The 19,341-nt window shown below is 40.6% G+C and overlaps 1 protein-coding gene across 1 annotated transcript; it reads right to left on the reverse strand.

Moving 5' to 3' along the window:
- Positions 1-8,448: 8,448 nt before the first annotated feature.
- Positions 8,449-9,381, reverse strand: LOC129724587 (uncharacterized). The gene is made up of 2 exons (XM_055679584.1): positions 9,292-9,381; positions 8,449-9,234 (listed from the first exon to the last, which is right to left on the reverse strand). The coding sequence occupies exons 1-2, from the start codon at positions 9,379-9,381 to the stop codon at positions 8,731-8,733; spliced, it is 594 nt and encodes a 197-aa protein (XP_055535559.1). The 3' UTR covers positions 8,449-8,730.
- Between the last annotated feature and the right edge of the window lie 9,960 nt (positions 9,382-19,341).

Here is a 19,341-nt window from a genome sequence, read left to right on the forward strand (position 1 = left end):
ACTACCACTGAAAAAGCGCCATCTCTTGCTATTGGACATGTTTTCAGGTGTCCCATTGTTTAATAGGATTTTCTCGAAATATTTAGGTATTTTCAATAATATGTATGTGCGGGCAAAATGGACAGCCCATGATGATGGTGAAAAAATTGTGTTAATTTCCATCGAAAAATCTAAATGCTTCGTGTTTATATCAGAAAAACGCAACGGTAAATGCGGACCGATGAACAGATGACCGCGGCTAAACGTATCGTTGAATGCGGAATGTCCGTAAAAAAAACTTCCGCCATTTCTCAGTTTCTTACGGATAAGGTCACATATTGTTATTAATTCTACGACAAACGGTGAAAATTGAACTGGTCGTGAATGCATAAGTGTGTCACGTGCTATGGAATAGAGATGGTCGGATATGGGAAATTTGTTACCCGTACCCGACCCGTACCCGACTCATCGAGAATTTTTAAACCCGTACCCGACCCGAACCCGAAGTCGGGTTTATTTAAAATACCCGTACCCGACCCGAACCCGAATAATTTTTTTTTTCAACGACCCGTACCCGAAAGAAAAATATCCCGAATTTGCCGGTACCCGACCCGTACCCGACCCGTCCTGAATATTGTTTATTAATTTTTTTTTTCAAATACCTGGTTACCTCGCACTTTTTATGCAATGATTGCCATATGTGGTTTCTTGAGATGATGGCCGGAGTTAGGCTAGAACCGAGTGTTCATGTGAACGAATGTTAATGAACCCAGAGTTCCAGGCGATATTCTAAGCAAAATATTTATTAATAACTGAGCACAGAGAATTTGGATTCCATGTTTCGTATTAGTTACCTCAGGCCCAAATTTGAGGGGCGGCAAAGGGGGCAAATGCCCCGGGCCTCCCGATTCAAGGGGCCCCCCTAATCCTGGGGCGACCTTTTTTTTTGCTTGCACCTTTCAGGACGTTACCTCTAAATGTTTTAAGTAAAGATTCCCAAAAAACAAATTTGCCCCGGGCCCCCCACCATCGAAATCCGGCCCTGAGTTACCTAATATTGAAATTGATCAGGGATTTCAATTATATATTTTGTATGCATACGTATGATTTATATAAACTGCTGAAAATTTTTATTTTATTTTCGAAAGATTAATAAAAAATCAATAAAATTTTTTTAAAAACTAACAAGCAAAAAAAAATTAATAACTATATGTTAATTTACCCTACTAGAACAACACGGAGAATTGTGAAAAATGCATGTCCGGTAGAGTTTAGAATAAACGACGAGTTTTATGTGCACATCGTAGCAACCTGGAAACTGAAATTCGGCATAACACAGATATTTCTGACTTCTGTACATACGGCATCCCTGGTTACAGTGCAAACCAAGACCTGAGATAGATAAACGAAAACTACACTAAAAATTGATCAAAACAGATGACACGCAAATTCGTCGTTTTTTTAAATGGTGTAACTATCTTTCTGCTGTGATCCGAGCATGACTCGAACTAAGTTTTTAGTAACATCAGAATACTAAATGTGCATATTTGTCTGTAAAACTCAGTTTTTTCGAGTCAGTTTCTTCAGATTTTTAGGTTTATATATACTTACGCAGACTTGCGCAGAGTTACAATAGTTTTACAATTTTATTCCTCACTATTTTGTTAAACGAAAATCAACATTCAACCGTGATGAACTATATAGTTCGAAACTGTTACCAAACGACTTTTTTTTTATACACAAGTAATAAATATGTAGGAGGTATTCCAAAAAAAAAATTATTAACTTTCGAATCTCGTAGCTACTACCATAGGACAGAAAAATTATGTTTCAAAAAATATTGTTAATTTCATTGTGTGTATGGATGTTATCATGAAAAGTATTTTTCGAATAAGTCCACGGTTAAGAAAAAACAATCATTCTTCCACAGAAATCACTGATGACGTTAACGGTGCAACTACAAAATTGTCGCTACATAAAATAGACACACGCATAATCTATAACCATAAACGGATGATAATCCACATGGTTTAACGATACCCCATACAGTCGGGACTATATCCCGAAACTCTTGTTAGGCACTTTTTATGGTTATTGATTATGCGGGAAATTTCATCAGAAAGCCGGCTTGGACCGTAAATCCAGAAAACGCAAGTTTAATACTCGAAATACGCTGGCGATTGTTTTACGTAAAAATAAACCAAAATATTTTGTGTAACCACACTAAATACAACAAATGCTTGCGTTGAATATTTTTTCAAGTAAGACGATACTTTCAAGTTATTACAATACCTGCTACTAAAAGATGCTTTTTTTCCTGGTTCAAATTGGCAACTCGTTCTGGTTCATTTGACACTCCCACAGCTTCGTATTCGTTTCTCACTCCCAGACCAAGATTATGTTAAAACACCTAGGCTTGAAAAGTTAATAATTAAATTCTCATAGTGCACGAAAATCGAATTACCTGTACCCGATCCGTACCCGACCAATTGAGAATTTTTCAAACCCGTACCCGACCCGAACCCGAAAAATATTTTTTAGTGTTACCCGAAACCCGACCCGAGCCCGTCGGGTACCGGTATCGGGTAAAAATACCCGTACCCGATCATCTCTACTATGGAACAACATTTTACTATCCGTAAAGGGAAAATTAATGTTCACGCCCAAAGTGTTCATATTACCACCTCCCTATGTTCATTTTACCCACAGGTGTCCATTTTACCCCCTAAAAACTGCTTTCGGAAATGCTCATTAAAATTACGAAAAATACTATATTTTAGTACTTCTTCTTATTTTTTGTATGAAGCATTAGTGACTCAGTTAATGTGCGCTATCGACTCATAGTTGTAGTGTTAAACTGTGGAGGAAATAGGGAAATGGCTTAGGGTGTCCATTTTATAACCCCTTCCCCTACAATTTCTAGAAAATGGAAAAAAATCCCTAAATCAGGAAATGACCTGCTAAATTAGAAAAGATGGTATCCTTACCAAATGTGTTTCTCGAAATAACTTTCCATCGAATGATTAATAACTGAACCTTTTTCCTAAATTTATGTTTAACCTTAAAAACTTTTATTATTATAGTAATTTTGATCATCTATTTCAGTTGAATAAACTTTTCTAACTTTGTGATGAAATTAACATTTGATAACCTAAAGAAGAAAACGAGTTTTTGCCTTTCTCCTAGAAAGGTATAGCAATCACTTGCAAAACCGAAGATATAAAAGTGCTCCAAAGGGCCGAATGGCATTTATCACTCGACTCAGCTCGACGAGCTGAGCATTTTCTGTGTGTGTGTGTATGTGCAGATTTTTATTCTCACTCACTTTTCTCAGAGATGGCCGGACCGATTTTTATGAAATTAATTGCAAATGAAAGGTCTTGTTGTCCCACAAGACCCTATTAAATTTTATTGTAATCGGATTTTTAGTTTAGAGATTATGTATCAAAATGTAAAAATCATGAAACATCATTATCTCTAAAACCACATAACCGATTTGAACAAAATTGGTCTCGAAATAACGGGCTACCTGAAAAACCCTCAACTTTTGAATTTTATAAAGATTGGACTTGTGATTTAAAAGTTATGAAAAAAACGTGTTTTTAGGACTGTTTAATCTCACTCATGTTTCTCAGAGATGGCTGGACCGATTTGCATAAAATCAGTGTTAAATGGAAGGTCTAGTTGCCCCATAAAACCCTATTGATTTGTTTTGCAATCAGATCATTACTTTGCCTGTTATGTTTAAAAATGTGAAATCCAGCTATGAAAAGGAACATATTCCGAAGACTACTTGGACTCACTCACTTTTCTCAGAGATGGCTGACCCGATTTCCACAAAATTAGTGTCAAATAATAAGTCTAGCTGCCTCATAACACATTATTGAATTTTACTGTAATCGGACTGTAATTTCGTCTGTAATGTACCGAAATGTGAAAATCACGAAACTTCATTATCTCTGAAACTATACAACCGATTTGATCAATATTATTAGCAGATGAGCGGGCTAGTTAAGAGTTAACTGATGAATTATGATTGAACACGTGGTTACAAAAAATTTTGGCTGCCCTGTACGTTCCTATGTCATTTGATTATAATCGAAGTTAAGCAACCGTTATGTATTAAATTATTTATAAAACAACGAAAGTCTATTATCTCAAAGATTACATGACTTATTTGAACATAACTAGTGTCATACGAACGAGTCATCTCTCAAACTTACAAATAACAAACTTCATAACTATTTGTTATGTGGCTCAAAAGTTATGGAAAGAAAAGAAATTCAAAGACCATTGAAAACTACACCTGCTTTGATCGATATAGTGGCCTCAACATAATTTAAATGTGGTATCATACTATTTGAACGTTCCAAATTCATTGATTCTTTGCGTGTTTAAAATCTGCAAATGCAAGACGAATCGGCCATAGGATATGATCAAAGACAAATAACAAATCGTTTAAAATGATTGGTTTTATCGAAATGACAACATCCTCGACTTTTGGCTTCTGTACATCGCCTTAATTCTGAATATATTCATATTGGGTGGTATTCGGTCATTTTCTGCAGATTTTCTGGCATCAATCTAACACCGGAAATACCCATATTGGAAGGTATTTAGTTATTTTGGTTGTTTTCCAGAAACTAAAAGTGGTCCTCTTTACACTAGTAAGTAAGAGCAATAAGTGTTGTTGTCTGGTCCCGTTTACGTGTCCGTTCTATCAGTGTTGTATGGTCGTCTTTGAGTTCAAAATGGTGTCCAGGGTCAATGTTTGGTTTTTATGCATCATCTCGATTTCGTAAGTATCCATATTGAGTATTATTCGGTTATTTTCAACTGTTTCCTAGAAGTTGCCATTTAGCAATTTAAAATGGCTTCTGAGGTTAATTGTTAGCTCCTTGCATCATTCTGGTTCCAGAGATACTCATATTGGATAGTATTTGTTTATTTTAGGCTGTTTTTCACAAACCGGTAGTCGCCATATTGGATTTCAAAATGGTATTTAAGATAATTTCTGGCCTCTGAGCGTCATTCCGGTTGAAGAAACACCCATATTGGGTGTTATTCGATTATTTTCGGCTGTTTCCCAGAAACCTGAAGTCGCCAACCTAGAATCCAAAATGGGGTCTGTGGTCGATTTCAGCTGCTGTGTATCATTCTAGATCCGGAGGGAGATACTCAAGTTAGACGGAAATCGGCCATTTTTGGCTGTTTTCCAGAAACCAGAAGTTGCCATCCTGCAATTCATAATGGTGCCTGAGGTCAATTTTTAGCTTCTTGCAACATTCTGGCTCCGGAGATACTCATATTGGGTGGTATTTGGTCACTTTGGGCTGTTTTTCAGAAACCGAAAGTTGTCATTTTGGACTTTAAAATTGCCTGTGAAATCAATTTCTGTCATCTGGGCGTAATTCTGGTCCTGCAATCCTGCAATTCATAATGGTGCCTGAGGTCAATTTTTAGCTTCTTGCAACATTCTGGCTCCGGAGATACTCATATTGGGTGGTATTTGGTCACTTTGGGCTGTTTTTCAGAAACCGAAAGTTGTCATTTTGGACTTTAAAATTGCCTGTGAAATCAATTTCTGTCATCTGGGCGTAATTCTGGTTCCGAAAACATTCATATTGAATGGTATTTGGTCATTTCCGGCTGTTTGCCAGACACCGGAAGTCACCATCTGAAAATTCAAGATTGTGTATGTGATCAATTTTTAGCTTCTGTCCGTCTTTAATGGGAATCGTCCATTTCAGGCCGTTTTCCAGAAACCGGAAATTGCCATCTTACAATTCAAAATGTTATCTGAAGTCGATTTGTGGCTCCATTGCATCATTACGGTTCCGGAAATACCCATATTGGGTGGTATTTGGTCGTTTGCCGCTGTTTTTCAGAAACCGGAAGTTTGGATTTCATGATTTTGACTCCATTTTGGATTTCATAATGGCATTTGAAGACAATTTCGATCGATTTTAGCTCCTGTGTATCATTTTAGATCCGGATATTATTATATTGGGTGGAAATAGGCCATTTTTGGCTGTTTTCCTAAAACCGGAAGTCGCCATCTTACAATCCAAAATGTTGCCTGAGGTCGATTTTGGAACAAATTTATTACCAATAAAAACATTCACCTGCCAAAGATGGTTCCATTTAGTTGGTTAGCTCTCGAGATGTGCAGAAATTTGTGTTTCATTTCCACTTCCAGGAAAAGGAGGGGCGTCCAACTATTATGGAAATATTTGTTACCCCTCAAAACATCCACATGCCAAATTCGGTTTCATTTGCTTGGTTTGTTCTTGAGTTGTGCTGAAATTTATGTTTCATTTGTATGGGACCTCTCCCTTCCAGGAGTGGGAGGGGTCTCAAACTATCATAGGAACCTTTATCGGCATTAAAAACCCCTACATACAAATTTTCACGTCGATCGATTCGGTAGTTTTTGAGCCTATGAGGATCAGACAGACAGACCGGACTGCATTTTTATATGTATAGATTACAACATCCATGTTTTAGAACCTAAAGAGTGAATATACGTTGATTGGATTGAAGCGTTCATTTAAATCTATTTTCACAAATAATAAGATTGAATGAGAAAGGCTGGGTCTGACCTCTAGGTGGATTAATTTAGGTTTTTTTTTTCGAATAAATTGGATTTCGAGTAGTTATATTATTGTTTTTAAGTCCCGATTCATTTTATTCATTCATGTGGTTTCTTGTAGTGAATAACTATGGGATTTTTTATTTCAAATATCCATCAATTGAGCCGTTGCGAAAGTTGCGAATGTTCTAATATAAAGGTTATAAAGTGGTTTAAAATTGGGATACATAAAATTAACATTTTCTTTGCGAAATCGGTGATTTCATCTCACCAATGTACATAGATGTATATATATTCACTGGAATCCTCGAATCGTTTCGGAACATGGTCTATGTACACAAACCCGGTAAATGACAAAGAAAATGACGGTAAATCGTATAAAATGGCTAGTGTCACATGTTATATGATACATATAGCATGTCACATGTAAGATGTCACGTGTTACATAACATGTAACACAAGATATTACATATTACATAATATTTTACATGTTAAATTTTTCCTGTTACATTACGTGTAACAAGTTACATATCACGTGTGACATGTACAAAACAAGCGGCATGTTCCTTATCACATGTAATATGCCACATGTTACGTGTTACATGATAGTATTACATCGATTTATGTACATAGACCACTCTGTTCCGAAACAAAACGGCCATTCTGTTTCGGACGAATTTTCAACACGGAATAAATCAGCTTTAGAATTCGATTTTCCGAAATATCCTTAATCTCCCAACTTCAGCTTCTTGAGTAGATGCGGTTTATGCAAAAAACCTTTAGACCACTTTGTTCCGCAATGGCTCAATTAGTGAATTTAGATTAACGATAAAACTAAAAGAAGCAGATTTCTTTTATCGTTAATGCATCGGTATAATCCTATTTATTTTATTTTATTTATGTCGCGTTGACGCCGAGACAAAAATGTTTCCTGCTGAGGTCTAGGTTAAAGCACATTAATTTCCATAACTCATGACACATCCAAAACCGTTCTTAAACTAGATGAGAAACGAACAAACCCATTATATTCCCAACAATGCGATTCTTTAGCTCTGCTCGAAGAAACTTCAATTAAATTGAAATCATCCTTATTCATCCTCCTTGAAAGCCCTCAGGTGATCGAATGACGAAAGAAATCTCCGATACGAGACCATTCAAAAGACGTACGGGTTTGTTAACGGATATCTATTACAAAGGATCTTATTGTCATTCCCGAGGCAGGCAACCGCATCCACCGCCTAAACCACGTGTCCAGGAAAATACGATGTTGTCAGCACCAATCGAATCGAGTGACAATCTTACCCGAACCGTCGTCGACGGGCAATAAACCCACGGGAGAAGAGATATCCCCACCGATGCAATATATAACAATCAAAATGACAAACGGGAACGAAAAAAAACTGTACCACACACGTATCACAGAGAATGATAAATTGTCCATTTTACTCGATTTTCCACCCACCAGCCGCTTTTTCTCCTAACCTCACTTTTATTGATAGAACAGATCAATGCCACTCGATGGAGTACCTATGCAGTACAGTACAGTACATAGTACCTTGCCAGTAATAATAGTGAATCCCTTGCTATATTTCTGCTTTAGGCCTGGATTTTCCATCATATCGCTCCGTGGATCAGTTTCGTTATTATATTTTTCGTTTTTACTCTCGCTCGAGTGAACAACAGCCGTCTCCCTTTGCGAGATTCTTCGAACGTGTTCAGAATTGAACCATAATCCATTAATATATCTACTTTATTAGTATTTCAGCCATCACTTTTGGTTTCGCTTCTGAAAGTAGGGGGCTGTCGTTTTCCACACGGATCAACTAACAGCGCTGGTTTAATCAACAAACGCGTTATGCTTGTCGTGTTTCGAGCTTTCATTTAATATGGTCACGATGGTAGAAAAATTAGGGATTGATCGATTTTCTAGTGTTATCCATAGGCACGAGAACAGGGAGCTCAACAAATAGAATCTGAATTTGAAATTCATCAAGAATTTACGGACCAGCAAAGGAACCTCGGCGATTGTCTTATTTCAAACCGATGATGAACAGGGACTTAATAAATCAACAAGCATTTTAAATAAGCAACGAAAATTTTTTCAATAAGTTCAAGGTCCGAAAAAAATATCACAGTCCAGCAGCAGTAAGTAAGCTCACTCAACCATAGTACGGTTTCTTGCCGTAATAATGATCCTTCACGTACACCGTAGGCTGTTCCACGTAGAGTGGTTGCTTCACGTACACCGGGTAGGGTTTCTCCACGTGAACTTGATAAGGCTTGGCAACCTCCACTACTTCCTTCTGGTAAACGGGTACGTTCACTTTAACGGGATATGGCACTGGGCGATCGACCGGTACGTGAACCTTCTTCTCGATGTAGATGGGAACTTTCTTCTCGACTACGACCGGGACTTGCTTTTCGACGTGCACTGGAACGGGTACCTTAACGGCAACTGGGACGTGTTTTTCGACCTCCACCGGGTACGGGACGGCAACGTGTTTCTGGACGGTTACATGTTTGGTTACATGATGATCGTAGAGCGGTTCCTCGTAGCCAAAGTTATGACCAATGTCAACTAGGCCCCGCTTTTCCTTCTTTTCCGATTCTTCGGCAGGAGCAGAAGCCACTAGGGCAATTGCGACTGATAACAAGATGAAGACCTGCAATGAAACACTCGTTAATCACTCTACCACCTATCGAAACAACTGTTTTATTACCTTCATTTTCTTCAATATCAAATGATTTGGATGCGTAACGCTTGATGGAACGCTGACGACTGATACCGTAGTGAGGGCCTGCAAGCACATTTTATAGGTCTGGCTGACTTCATCAACGATTCCACGACGAGCCTTTGCGCGTAAGTCAACCGATAAAAAGTGTAACAGCCGCTGGCTGACTTGTTGAATTAACATTTTCTCCGGTTGGTAACGTCCAAAGACGACAAATTATTCAAACAAATAAAACGGCAACGAATAACTCGTGTTAAGCCATACGGTCTTTGATTGAATGAAGAATTCCAAGGTCACCAACGGTGCTTCCTCATTTGTCGAAGGAAGCTGTTGACTTTCGTTTTCATTGAAAAGTTGCTTCGTACGAGACTACCCACAACCCAAAAGAACAAAGTTCTTTGTTCTTTATCTGCAAATATTCAAGGAATCTCCGTCTCAAACGATTACACAATTTTTTTATTTATACAATACTTTTTGATTTGCGTTGGACAAATTAAATTTTTATCAGCATTATTCTCCTCAAATTTCATGGATCCCATTTCAAAAGTTTACTGGAATGATACCAAACAAGTTTAGATAAATTTTATAAAACACCATCGAATGTCATCGGCTACATTAAAAAGGAAAACTCTCTTCCTTAACGTCACATAAAGAAGATATAAGAGCATACCAACTAATTATAAGCAACTTTCCACGTAGAGCATTCGAATTGTACCACGCATTTTGATGTGAAAGTTCTCAGTCTCTGGACAAAATAAAACAACAAATACAAACAAAACTATATTAATTTGTTCACTATCTTTTTCTTTGTCAGCACTTATCATCAGATTTTAAAACTGACCCGGCAAATTTTAACAATAATCAATTAAAGTTCCCAATCGAGGGAGACTATTTCAAACACCCCGAATGTATTTCAAGCAGTTTGCATCTGATTTTTTGTGGTGGTTCCCGTGGTTCTGTGGTTAGCGATGTCGGTCGGCTAGTTCTTCCCACACGGTTGTGATATCGGGTTCGATTCCCGATCAGGTCGGGGAACTTTTCGAGCTGGAAATTTTCTCGACTCAGCACTGGGGCACGGTGTATTGTTGTAATTATCCTACAATATGCAAAATGTGCCGAAAACAATATCGATAACGAATTCTCTCAACTAATCTAGTTGATCGAGACCGTATTAGCCCCCAGACTAGCGTGCGATATTGTATCTGATTTTTAGTGCGCTTTCTCCGTCACCTAGAAAATGGCTGCAATTTTGGTTGTTCTTTTTCGATTGACGCTTATTCGATATTTTCGATTCGGGACGATATTTCATATATTCGTAAGACATTTTCGTTCCCGTCAATCATATTTTCGGCGCATTTCTTTATTTGTTGAAAATAATGCGACTCTGATTAATTTGTTCCCTACCCTACTACCGATGGGACATTTCTATTGCGTCGAGCGGTTAACCTCAATAGCAGGCAAATCGATCTACCATAATCCAACCACTTAGGAGTAAACTTGTACATATTTTCACACTGAGCTATAGGGTTGAATCTTCTCGACAAATTGCACTCCAGTCGGGGTGCCGAATGAAAGCGGGAAAAATCTCCACCATAGACAAGGAACTGATTGAATATTCAACACGACGGCTTTGTTGTGTCTGGTTTTGATTCGCGTCAGATTCGCTTTTTTCAGCGCCGCTTTCCATACCGTAAAACCTATTCGATTCGATTTCGAAAAGTTTCCACCGCACCGGAAGCATCCTTCATCGAAGTGATTTATGCAAGACCGAACTAGAGAGCTCCTACTGTCGGTCGAGGTCATCCTTGTTCGTTTGACCAGCTGTCCTCTCATATTTTGCATTGCATTCGAACGTGCCAACTCACTTCCCCAGTCAGTCCTCCTTTCCCACGTTTAATTTTCTACGTTACCGCCTGTCACGTCGTTCTATTCACATTCTGGGAATGGCAGCAGCGAGAGGTCAGCAAAAGTATGCACCGGAAATGGCCATGACAGTAAACACAATAGACGGACGAGTCTCGTTGGCTTAGGCTCTTTCACAAAAAAAAGAACTGAATGGAAAACAACAGTTGAAGAAATTGTTGCATAATCGCACCTATCATTTGCAAAAGTATGATGTGACTTGATGGGGTTGGAAAGTGAGCTGCATTAAAGTAATCACCGTCACCGAGTTTTTAATGTTCTAGAAAACTGTAAACTTGAGGATTCTTTACGAAAACGAGCACAATTTTTATTTTTTTCTAGTTCTCAGCAGAAATTAATATTGTTCATGCTGACACAGTCACAGTCCATTCCGCGTCGAACACTCGACGGAAACGGACGTGCAAAGTGGTCGTTCTATTACAATCCGGTCCGTGTGTACGAATAGCCAAACAAAAGAGTGTATTATTCAAGGCCATCAGTTGACAGTCGAGTGCGTGTCGCTGTGCTGAGTGATCTCACACCCGGCTCACTGCTGGTGGCTGTATTGGTGCTGCTGTACTGGTGCTGCTGGCTGCTTTGGGTGCAGCTTCGAACGATCGGACAACCACTGCTGGAAGGAAGAAGTAAAGAGGTACGTGTTCTTGTCGGCGCTAGTGCGCTAGTGCGCTACATTTAGCGCAATGGATTTAGATCCCTCGCCTCCCGTGCCACCATCCCCGAACCTCCCTGACCCTGACCCTTCTGTTACCCCCTCCCCTGTTCATTCTCCAGTCCCCCCTCGCCCAGGCTTTACCCGGACGGATCTCAACAGGGCAGCTATACTGTTTATTTTCGTCCAAAGGCAGGAGTGAATTCAAAGCGTTTAAACATACTGCAAATTGCTAAAGACCGGACGAAGGGGTACAAGGCCGTGACCGAAATTTCCAAGGTCCGACCTAACAAGCTCCGTATCGTGGTCAGTGATCTGGCACAGGCCAATGCTATCGCTTGCTCTGAGCTCTTCACACGCGAGTATCGCGTTTACATACCCGCACGAGACGTGGAGATCGACGGTGTCATAACCGATTCGAGTCTGTCTGTCGAGTGTATCCTAAAAAGCGCAACCGGTTGCTTCAAAAATACCGAAACACAGGCGAAGATTTTGGATTGTAAGCAATTGCGGTCCATGTCTCTCGTCGGCGGTAAAAAAGTTTACACTCCGTCAGACTCGTTTCGCGTTACGTTTGCCGGATCTGCACTCCCTAGCCACGTCTCGATCGATCGGGTTCGTCTGCCTGTGCGATTGTATGTACCCCGTGTTATGAATTGCACCAATTGCAAGCAGTTAGGCCACACAGCCGCCTACTGCTGCAATAAGGCACGATGTAGCAAGTGTGGGGAGACTCATGCGGAAGATTCTTGCAGTGTTAATGCTGAAAAATGTATTCACTGTGGGGAAAACCAGCATGAGCACTCCACATGCCCGGTGTACATGCAGCGCAGAGATAAAATCAAGCGGTCACTTAAGGAGCGTTCAAAGCGTTCTTATGCTGAGATGCTGAAGAAGACCGTGACCACTTCTACCATAACATCGAACCCCTTTGATCTGTTGCCCTCTGATGAAACCGATTCTGACGATACATCAGCGGGAACATCTTATGCCAATCCTGGGGAGTCTAGGAAGAGGAAAAATGTTTCTTCTCCTAAACTTCCCCGTAAAGGTCCTAAGATTTCCCAAAGTGTAATGAAAAGTACGAACAAACCAAACAGTGCTGCGGAAAAACCGAAGCAAACTCCTCCTGGGCTTGCAAATTTAAAGTCCCAGAAGGAGTTCCCAGCACTGCCAGGAACATCTAAAACCCCAGTTGTTCCTTTTGCACATCCAGTTGATGAAACAAACTCTGGATTAGTGAAATTTTCTGACATTGTGGACTGGATTTTTGAAAATTTCAATGTACCCGATCCAAATAAAATTTTTCTTACAGCATTCCTCCCAACAGTTAGATCATTTTTGAAGCAGTTGACTGCCCAATGGCCCCTCCTTGCAGCGATTGTATCCTTCGATGCCTAACTCAACTGCGTATATGAAGGATTCTATCTCTGTCTTACAGTGGAATTGTAGAAGTATTTTACCAAAAATTGATTCGTTTAAAGTTTTGATAAATAAAAACAAATGCGATGCATTTTCCCTTTGTGAAACTTGGCTTACTTCAAATATTGATCTCAACTTCCATGATTTTAATATTATTCGCCTTGATCGAGACACCCCATATGGAGGAGTACTTTTAGGGATTAAAAAGTGCTATTCTTTCTATCGTATTAACCTCCCCTCGACTCCAGGCATCGAAGTTGTCGCATGTCAAATGACAATACAAGGTAAAGAGCTTTGTATTGCCTCAATATATATTCCTCCCAGAGCACAGGTTGGGCAACGGCTGCTCTTTGATTTAATAGAACTTCTTCCCTCGCCACGTTTGATTTTGGGAGACTTGAGCATGGTGTGGCTTGGGGTTCCCCTTACAATGATAACCGCTCCTCTTCAATCTATAACCTTTGCGATGACTTCGACATGACTATTTTAAACAACGGTGAAATGACACGTATCCCAAAACCTCCAGCGCGCCCAAGCGCTCTGGATCTATCCTTATGTTCGACGTCGCTACGGTTGGATTGCACATGGAAGGTAATCCTCGATCCTCACGGTAGCGACCATCTGCCTATTCTTATTTCAATTACAAACGGGTCAACTCGCATGCGACCAATTGACATTCCGTATGACCTCACACGGAATGTCGATTGGAAGTTATACGAGGAAATGATTTCAAAAGCGGTCGAGTCGATTCAACATCATCCACCACTTGAAGAATACAACCTCCTCGCGGGCTTAATCCTCGACGCCGCGTTGCAAGCCCAAACGAAGAAAAATCCCGGCGTCACGATCAAAGAGCGGCCTCCAACTCCGTGGTGGGACAAAGAGTGCTCCGATGTTTACACGCAAAGATCCGACGCGTTTTTGGCCTACCAGAAGGGAGGTATACCCGACGACTATATACGGTATTCGGAGCTTAATACCAAGCTTAAAAGCCTGGCTAAAGCGAAGAAACGCGGATATTGGCGTCGGTTCGTGAACGAGACGTCGAGGGAGACATCGATGAGCACTCTTTGGAACACAGCCCGAAGAATGCGGAATCGCGTAACGGTCAACGAAAGAGAGGAGTCTTCAAGTCGGTGGATATTTGATTTTGCCAGGAAAGTATGTCCGGACTCTGTTCCTGAGCAAAACATTGTTCGCGATGCGTCTTCGGGCCACGACGCGATAGAATCACCTTTTACGATGGCAGAATTTTCAGTTGCCCTTCTGTCCTGTAACAATAACGCGCCTGGGTTAGATAGAATCAAATTCAACTTGTTGAAGAATCTACCCGGCAATGCCAAGAGGCGCTTGTTGAACTTGTTCAATAAGTTCCTGGAGCAAAACATTGTACCGCAGGATTGGAGGCAAGTGAAGGTGATCGCCATCCAAAAACCAGGGAAACCAGCTTCTGATCACAACTCTTATAGGCCGATTGCAATGCTATCCTGTATCCGGAAATTGATGGAAAAAATGATACTCCGTCGTTTAGACCATTGGGTCGAATCAAATGGTCTACTATCAGATACTCAGTTTGGCTTCCGCCGTGCCAAAGGGACGAATGATTGTCTTGCGTTGCTTTCAACAGATATTCAGCTGGCGTATGCTCGCAAAGAACAAATGGCGTCTGCGTTCTTGGACATTAAGGGGGCTTTTGATTCCGTTTCTATTGACATTCTTTCGGGTAAACTTCACCGACAAGGATTTTCTCCAATTTTGAACAATTTTTTGCACAATTTGTTGTCCGAAAAGCACATGCATTTTACGCACGGCGATTTGGCAACTTTTCGCATTAGCTACATGGGTCTTCCCCAGGGTTCATGTTTAAGCCCCCTTCTTTACAACTTTTATGTAAATGACATCGACGAATGTCTGGCAAATTCATGCACGATAAGACAACTTGCAGACGACAGTGTAATTTCTGTAACAGGAGCCAAAGCTGCCGATTTGCAAGGACCATTGCAAGATACCTTGGACAATTTGTCTGCTTGGGCTTTACAGCTAGGTATCGAATTCTCTCCGGAGAAGACTGAGATAGTAGTTTTTTCTAGGAAGCATGAACCTGCTCAGCTTCAAACACAATTAATGGGTAAAACGATTTCTCAGGTTTTGGTACACAAATATTTTGGTGTCTGGTTCGACTCTAAAGGCACCTGGGGTTGTCACGTGAGGTATCTGATGAAAAAATGTCAACAAAGAGTGAATTTTCTTCGTACAATAACCGGACAATGGTGGGGTGCCCACCCAGGAGACCTTATAAGGCTTTACCAAACAACGATACTGTCTGTTATTGAGTACGGGTGTTTCTGCTTCCGCTCCGCAGCAAACACACATTTGATCAAACTGGAGCGAATACAATATCGTTGTTTGCGTATCGCCTTGGGTTGCATGCAATCGACCCATACGATGAGTTTGGAGATCTTAGCTGGAGTACTACCATTGAAAAACCGCTTCTGGAGCCTGTCTTCTCGTATTCTAATCAAATGTGAGGTCTTGAACCGTCCCGTGATTGAAAATTTTGAAAGGTTTATCGAACTTAATTCTCAAACCCGTTTTATGACATTGTATTTCAATCACATGTCCCAAAATATTAACCCTTCTTCGAATATTCCAAATCGTGTCGACTTATCAAATACTTCTGATTCTACTGTGTTTTTCGATACATCCATGATAGAAGAAACTCGTGGAGTCCCGGATCATTTACGCGTGCAGCAGATCCCTAAAATTTTTTCCAATAAATATCGAAACATCAACTGCGACAATATGTACTACACTGACGGATTACTTCTTGATGGGTCCACTGGCTTCGGTATCTTCAATAACAATTTAACCGTCTCCCATAAGCTCGATAATCCTGCTTCTGTTTACGTCGCAGAATTAGCTGCAATTCAGTACACCCTAGGGATTATCGAAAAAATGCCCACGGACCATTATTTCATCTTTACGGACAGTCTCAGTTCCATTGAGGCTCTCCGATCGATGAAAGATGTTAAGCACTCACCGTATTTCCTGGGGAAAATACGGGAACATCTGAGTGCTTTATCCGAAAAATCTACTCAGATTACCTTAGCGTGGGTCCCTTCTCACTGCTCGATACCGGGTAATGAGAAAGCGGACTCTTTGGCTAAGGTGGGCGCAACAAACGGTGATATTTATGTAAGACCAATTGCCTTTAATGAATTTTTTGCATTTGTACGTCAGAATACGATCATCAGTTGGCAAAATTCTTGGACCAAGGAGGAACTGGGAAGGTGGTTACATTCCATAATCCCCAAGGTATCGACGAACCCGTGGTTCAAGGGGTTGGATGTAAGTCGGGATTTCATTTGCGTGATGTCCCGGCTTATGTCCAATCACTATAGGTTTGACGCGCATCTCCGTCGTGTTGGGCTCGGGGAGAGTGGTATCTGTGCAGTGGTGAAGGTTATCACGACATAGAGCACGTTGTTTGGTCATGCCCTGTACACCGTGACGCCAGGTCTAGATTAATAGCTTCCCTGCAGGCCGAAGGTAGGCAGCCGGCTGTTCCTGTTCGTGATGTCTTGGCGAGCCGTGACCTATCCTACATGTCCCTTATATACGTTTTCCTGAAATCCATCCACGCCCCAGTTTAATCCTATTCCCTTCCGCCTACATCCAACCAAACGACAAGAACACGTTAAGACCCCGGATCCGGAAACAGCAATCAGACCCGCACGATACTCTCAAGGCCCGATGGAAACAACCCAATATGCCAGTCCGTAATATCTTGGCCCAGCAGCGGAACAAATTTAATATGCTGCTTACCTATGGCAATGAAAACCATCAAACAGCAAACCTGTGCTTTTAATGCAAAATATTCTAGCTTTAAGTTAGATTTAGTTTCAGCTCGTAGTCGGCAGCGAGGATAAAAAATTCGCTTTTAGTTATTAAGATACTTTAGAAAGTAAGCTACCAGATATAATTGGCGCCGTTAAACATTGAATTGTATTTGTGCCGTGTCAAATAAACTATAGATGAAGAAAAAAAAAACAGTCACAGTACCACGAAATTTTTTTGTGGATCAAAATAACGGTTAATTTTAATAAATTTCAGTAACGCGGAATATGATCACTGGTGTACTTTTCCCCTTCGAACATAGTTGACAGTTGTTGTCACTATTAGTGACCAGGATCACAAGCATGTTGTGGAAACGTTTAGGCGGAATTACAATGCTTCGGTCAGGAATGTAGCCAAAAAGTTGAATCTGGCCAGGACTTTCGTTCAAAAAGCCAAGGACCGGGAGGGACTGCATACAAACAAAGTGCGGAAAGCTCCAAATCGTGACGAACGGCAAAATACGGTGGGAAAGTCATGGGTCTGGAAACTGTAATCCAGATGCTGACGAAGCCTCATTGTCTCACCATGGATGATGAGACTTACGCCAAGGCGGATTTCCGGCAGCTTCCGGGGCTACTGTTTATCGCTGCCCAGCACAAGTTTGATGTTCCGCAGGAAGTATGGAGGTAGAAACTTTCAAAGTTAGCCAAGAAATACCTGTTTTGGCAAGCGATATGCTCATTTGGCAGAAGGAATGCGCCGTTCTTTACTACCGTGACTGTAAATGGGGAGATCTACCTCAAAGAGTGTCTACAGAAGCGTCTGCTTCTTCTGTTGAAGCAACACTAGGGACCTACGATTTTCTGGCCGGATCTAACTTCGTATTACTATTCAAATTAAGTCCTGGAGTGGTATGATGCCAACGCAGTCACTTTCATACCCAAGGACAAAAAGTCCATAAACGCACCGGAACTAAGGCCTATCGAAAAATCCTGAAAGCATCTCAAGGAAATCAAATCTGAGAGGGATATGAAGAAAAAGCGGGTTTCCGTACAGAAAAAGCTTCAGCCAGATGTTGTATAAATCCCAATGAATGAAGTTAACCGTATGATGTTATAATCTGAAAGTTTGAAAAGGTTCAGTCAACTAGGTAATTTTTCTACAGCCTCGAGATGCAATTTGATTGGGACACCCAAGTAAGTTTTAAATCGCTATACTGAGTATTGCAGCATCCTCCAAAACAGTTACCTGTAACAGGTAGGTATCTCGTGTTTCGGACGACCTACCAATTTTTCGTCTTTTGACCTTAACTTATCTCGCGTTTCGACTTTCTAGAAAGTTTCGGTCTTCAGCAAACTTGTTTAAAAGTGAAGGGCTTCTGGTTGATGGACGACTTAGTTCGGAATGCTACCATAACGCGATGCTACTGTGCACACAATTCTCCGCATTTTAATCTTATCCCGCTTTTCTTACTTCCTAAAAAGTAAAAGGTTGTATCTCTGCCAATAAAAACCTGTGACCAAGAGTCCTATCCATTCGATTCAGCGAAAGAACGCCCTAATTTCTTCTGAGCACATCGCTGAGTTACTGAATACTGCAACTACCTGTATAGTCGAATTCTTGAGATTAATTAATTTCATAGCACTCAAAGCTCACTCAATACTAGCGTCACGTAGTAGCCTTATTACCAACCAAACTGTCCCAAAACCAAAAATCCCTGATCTTGTCCGAACTTTCTAAGGAATTCCATTCAGAAAATAAAGTAAGTAGAAAACACTGAAAACAGGCTCGTGACACGTTGTGGCCGATTTCCGGATTAAGCTATTAGCCAACCAAAAGCTCTTGCAGTCTGAACAACTTTACTGGAGACCGCATCTTTCAAAGTGATTAAATTCACGTGACAAATTTCGTTAAAAATGCACGAAACTACATGCACACTACCGCCACGTAAAAGTTAATTCCGTACCGAACTGTATGTCAACCAATCACTTTCTGAGTGGTTGATTTCACGAAATAAAGTAAGTAGAGCACACTGAAAACTTACCACTTACGAGGTAAGTTGTAAACTAACCAAAAAATCATGATCTTCTGAACAACTTTCCTAAAGACCGCAACTTTCTACATGTTTAATTTCACGAGATAATGTTCAAAATTCTTGAAACTAAACACCCACTAGCGCCGCATAGCTGATAAATTCCGAAACAAAC

Source organism: Wyeomyia smithii, chromosome 2 (genome assembly GCF_029784165.1).
Source record: "Wyeomyia smithii strain HCP4-BCI-WySm-NY-G18 chromosome 2, ASM2978416v1, whole genome shotgun sequence".
In the NCBI taxonomy this organism is placed as follows: Eukaryota; Metazoa; Arthropoda; class Insecta; order Diptera; family Culicidae; genus Wyeomyia; species Wyeomyia smithii.

Bases quoted from the DNA above. Each gene is read 5' to 3' on its own strand.
- LOC129724587 (XM_055679584.1), bottom strand. From the start codon at position 9,381: ATGTGCTTGCAGGCCCTCACTACGGTATCAGTCGTCAGCGTTCCATCA. The intron at 9,235-9,291 runs GTAATAAAACAG...GTTTCATTGCAG, and splicing joins TGATATTGAAGAAAATGAAG to GTCTTCATCTTGTTATCAGT.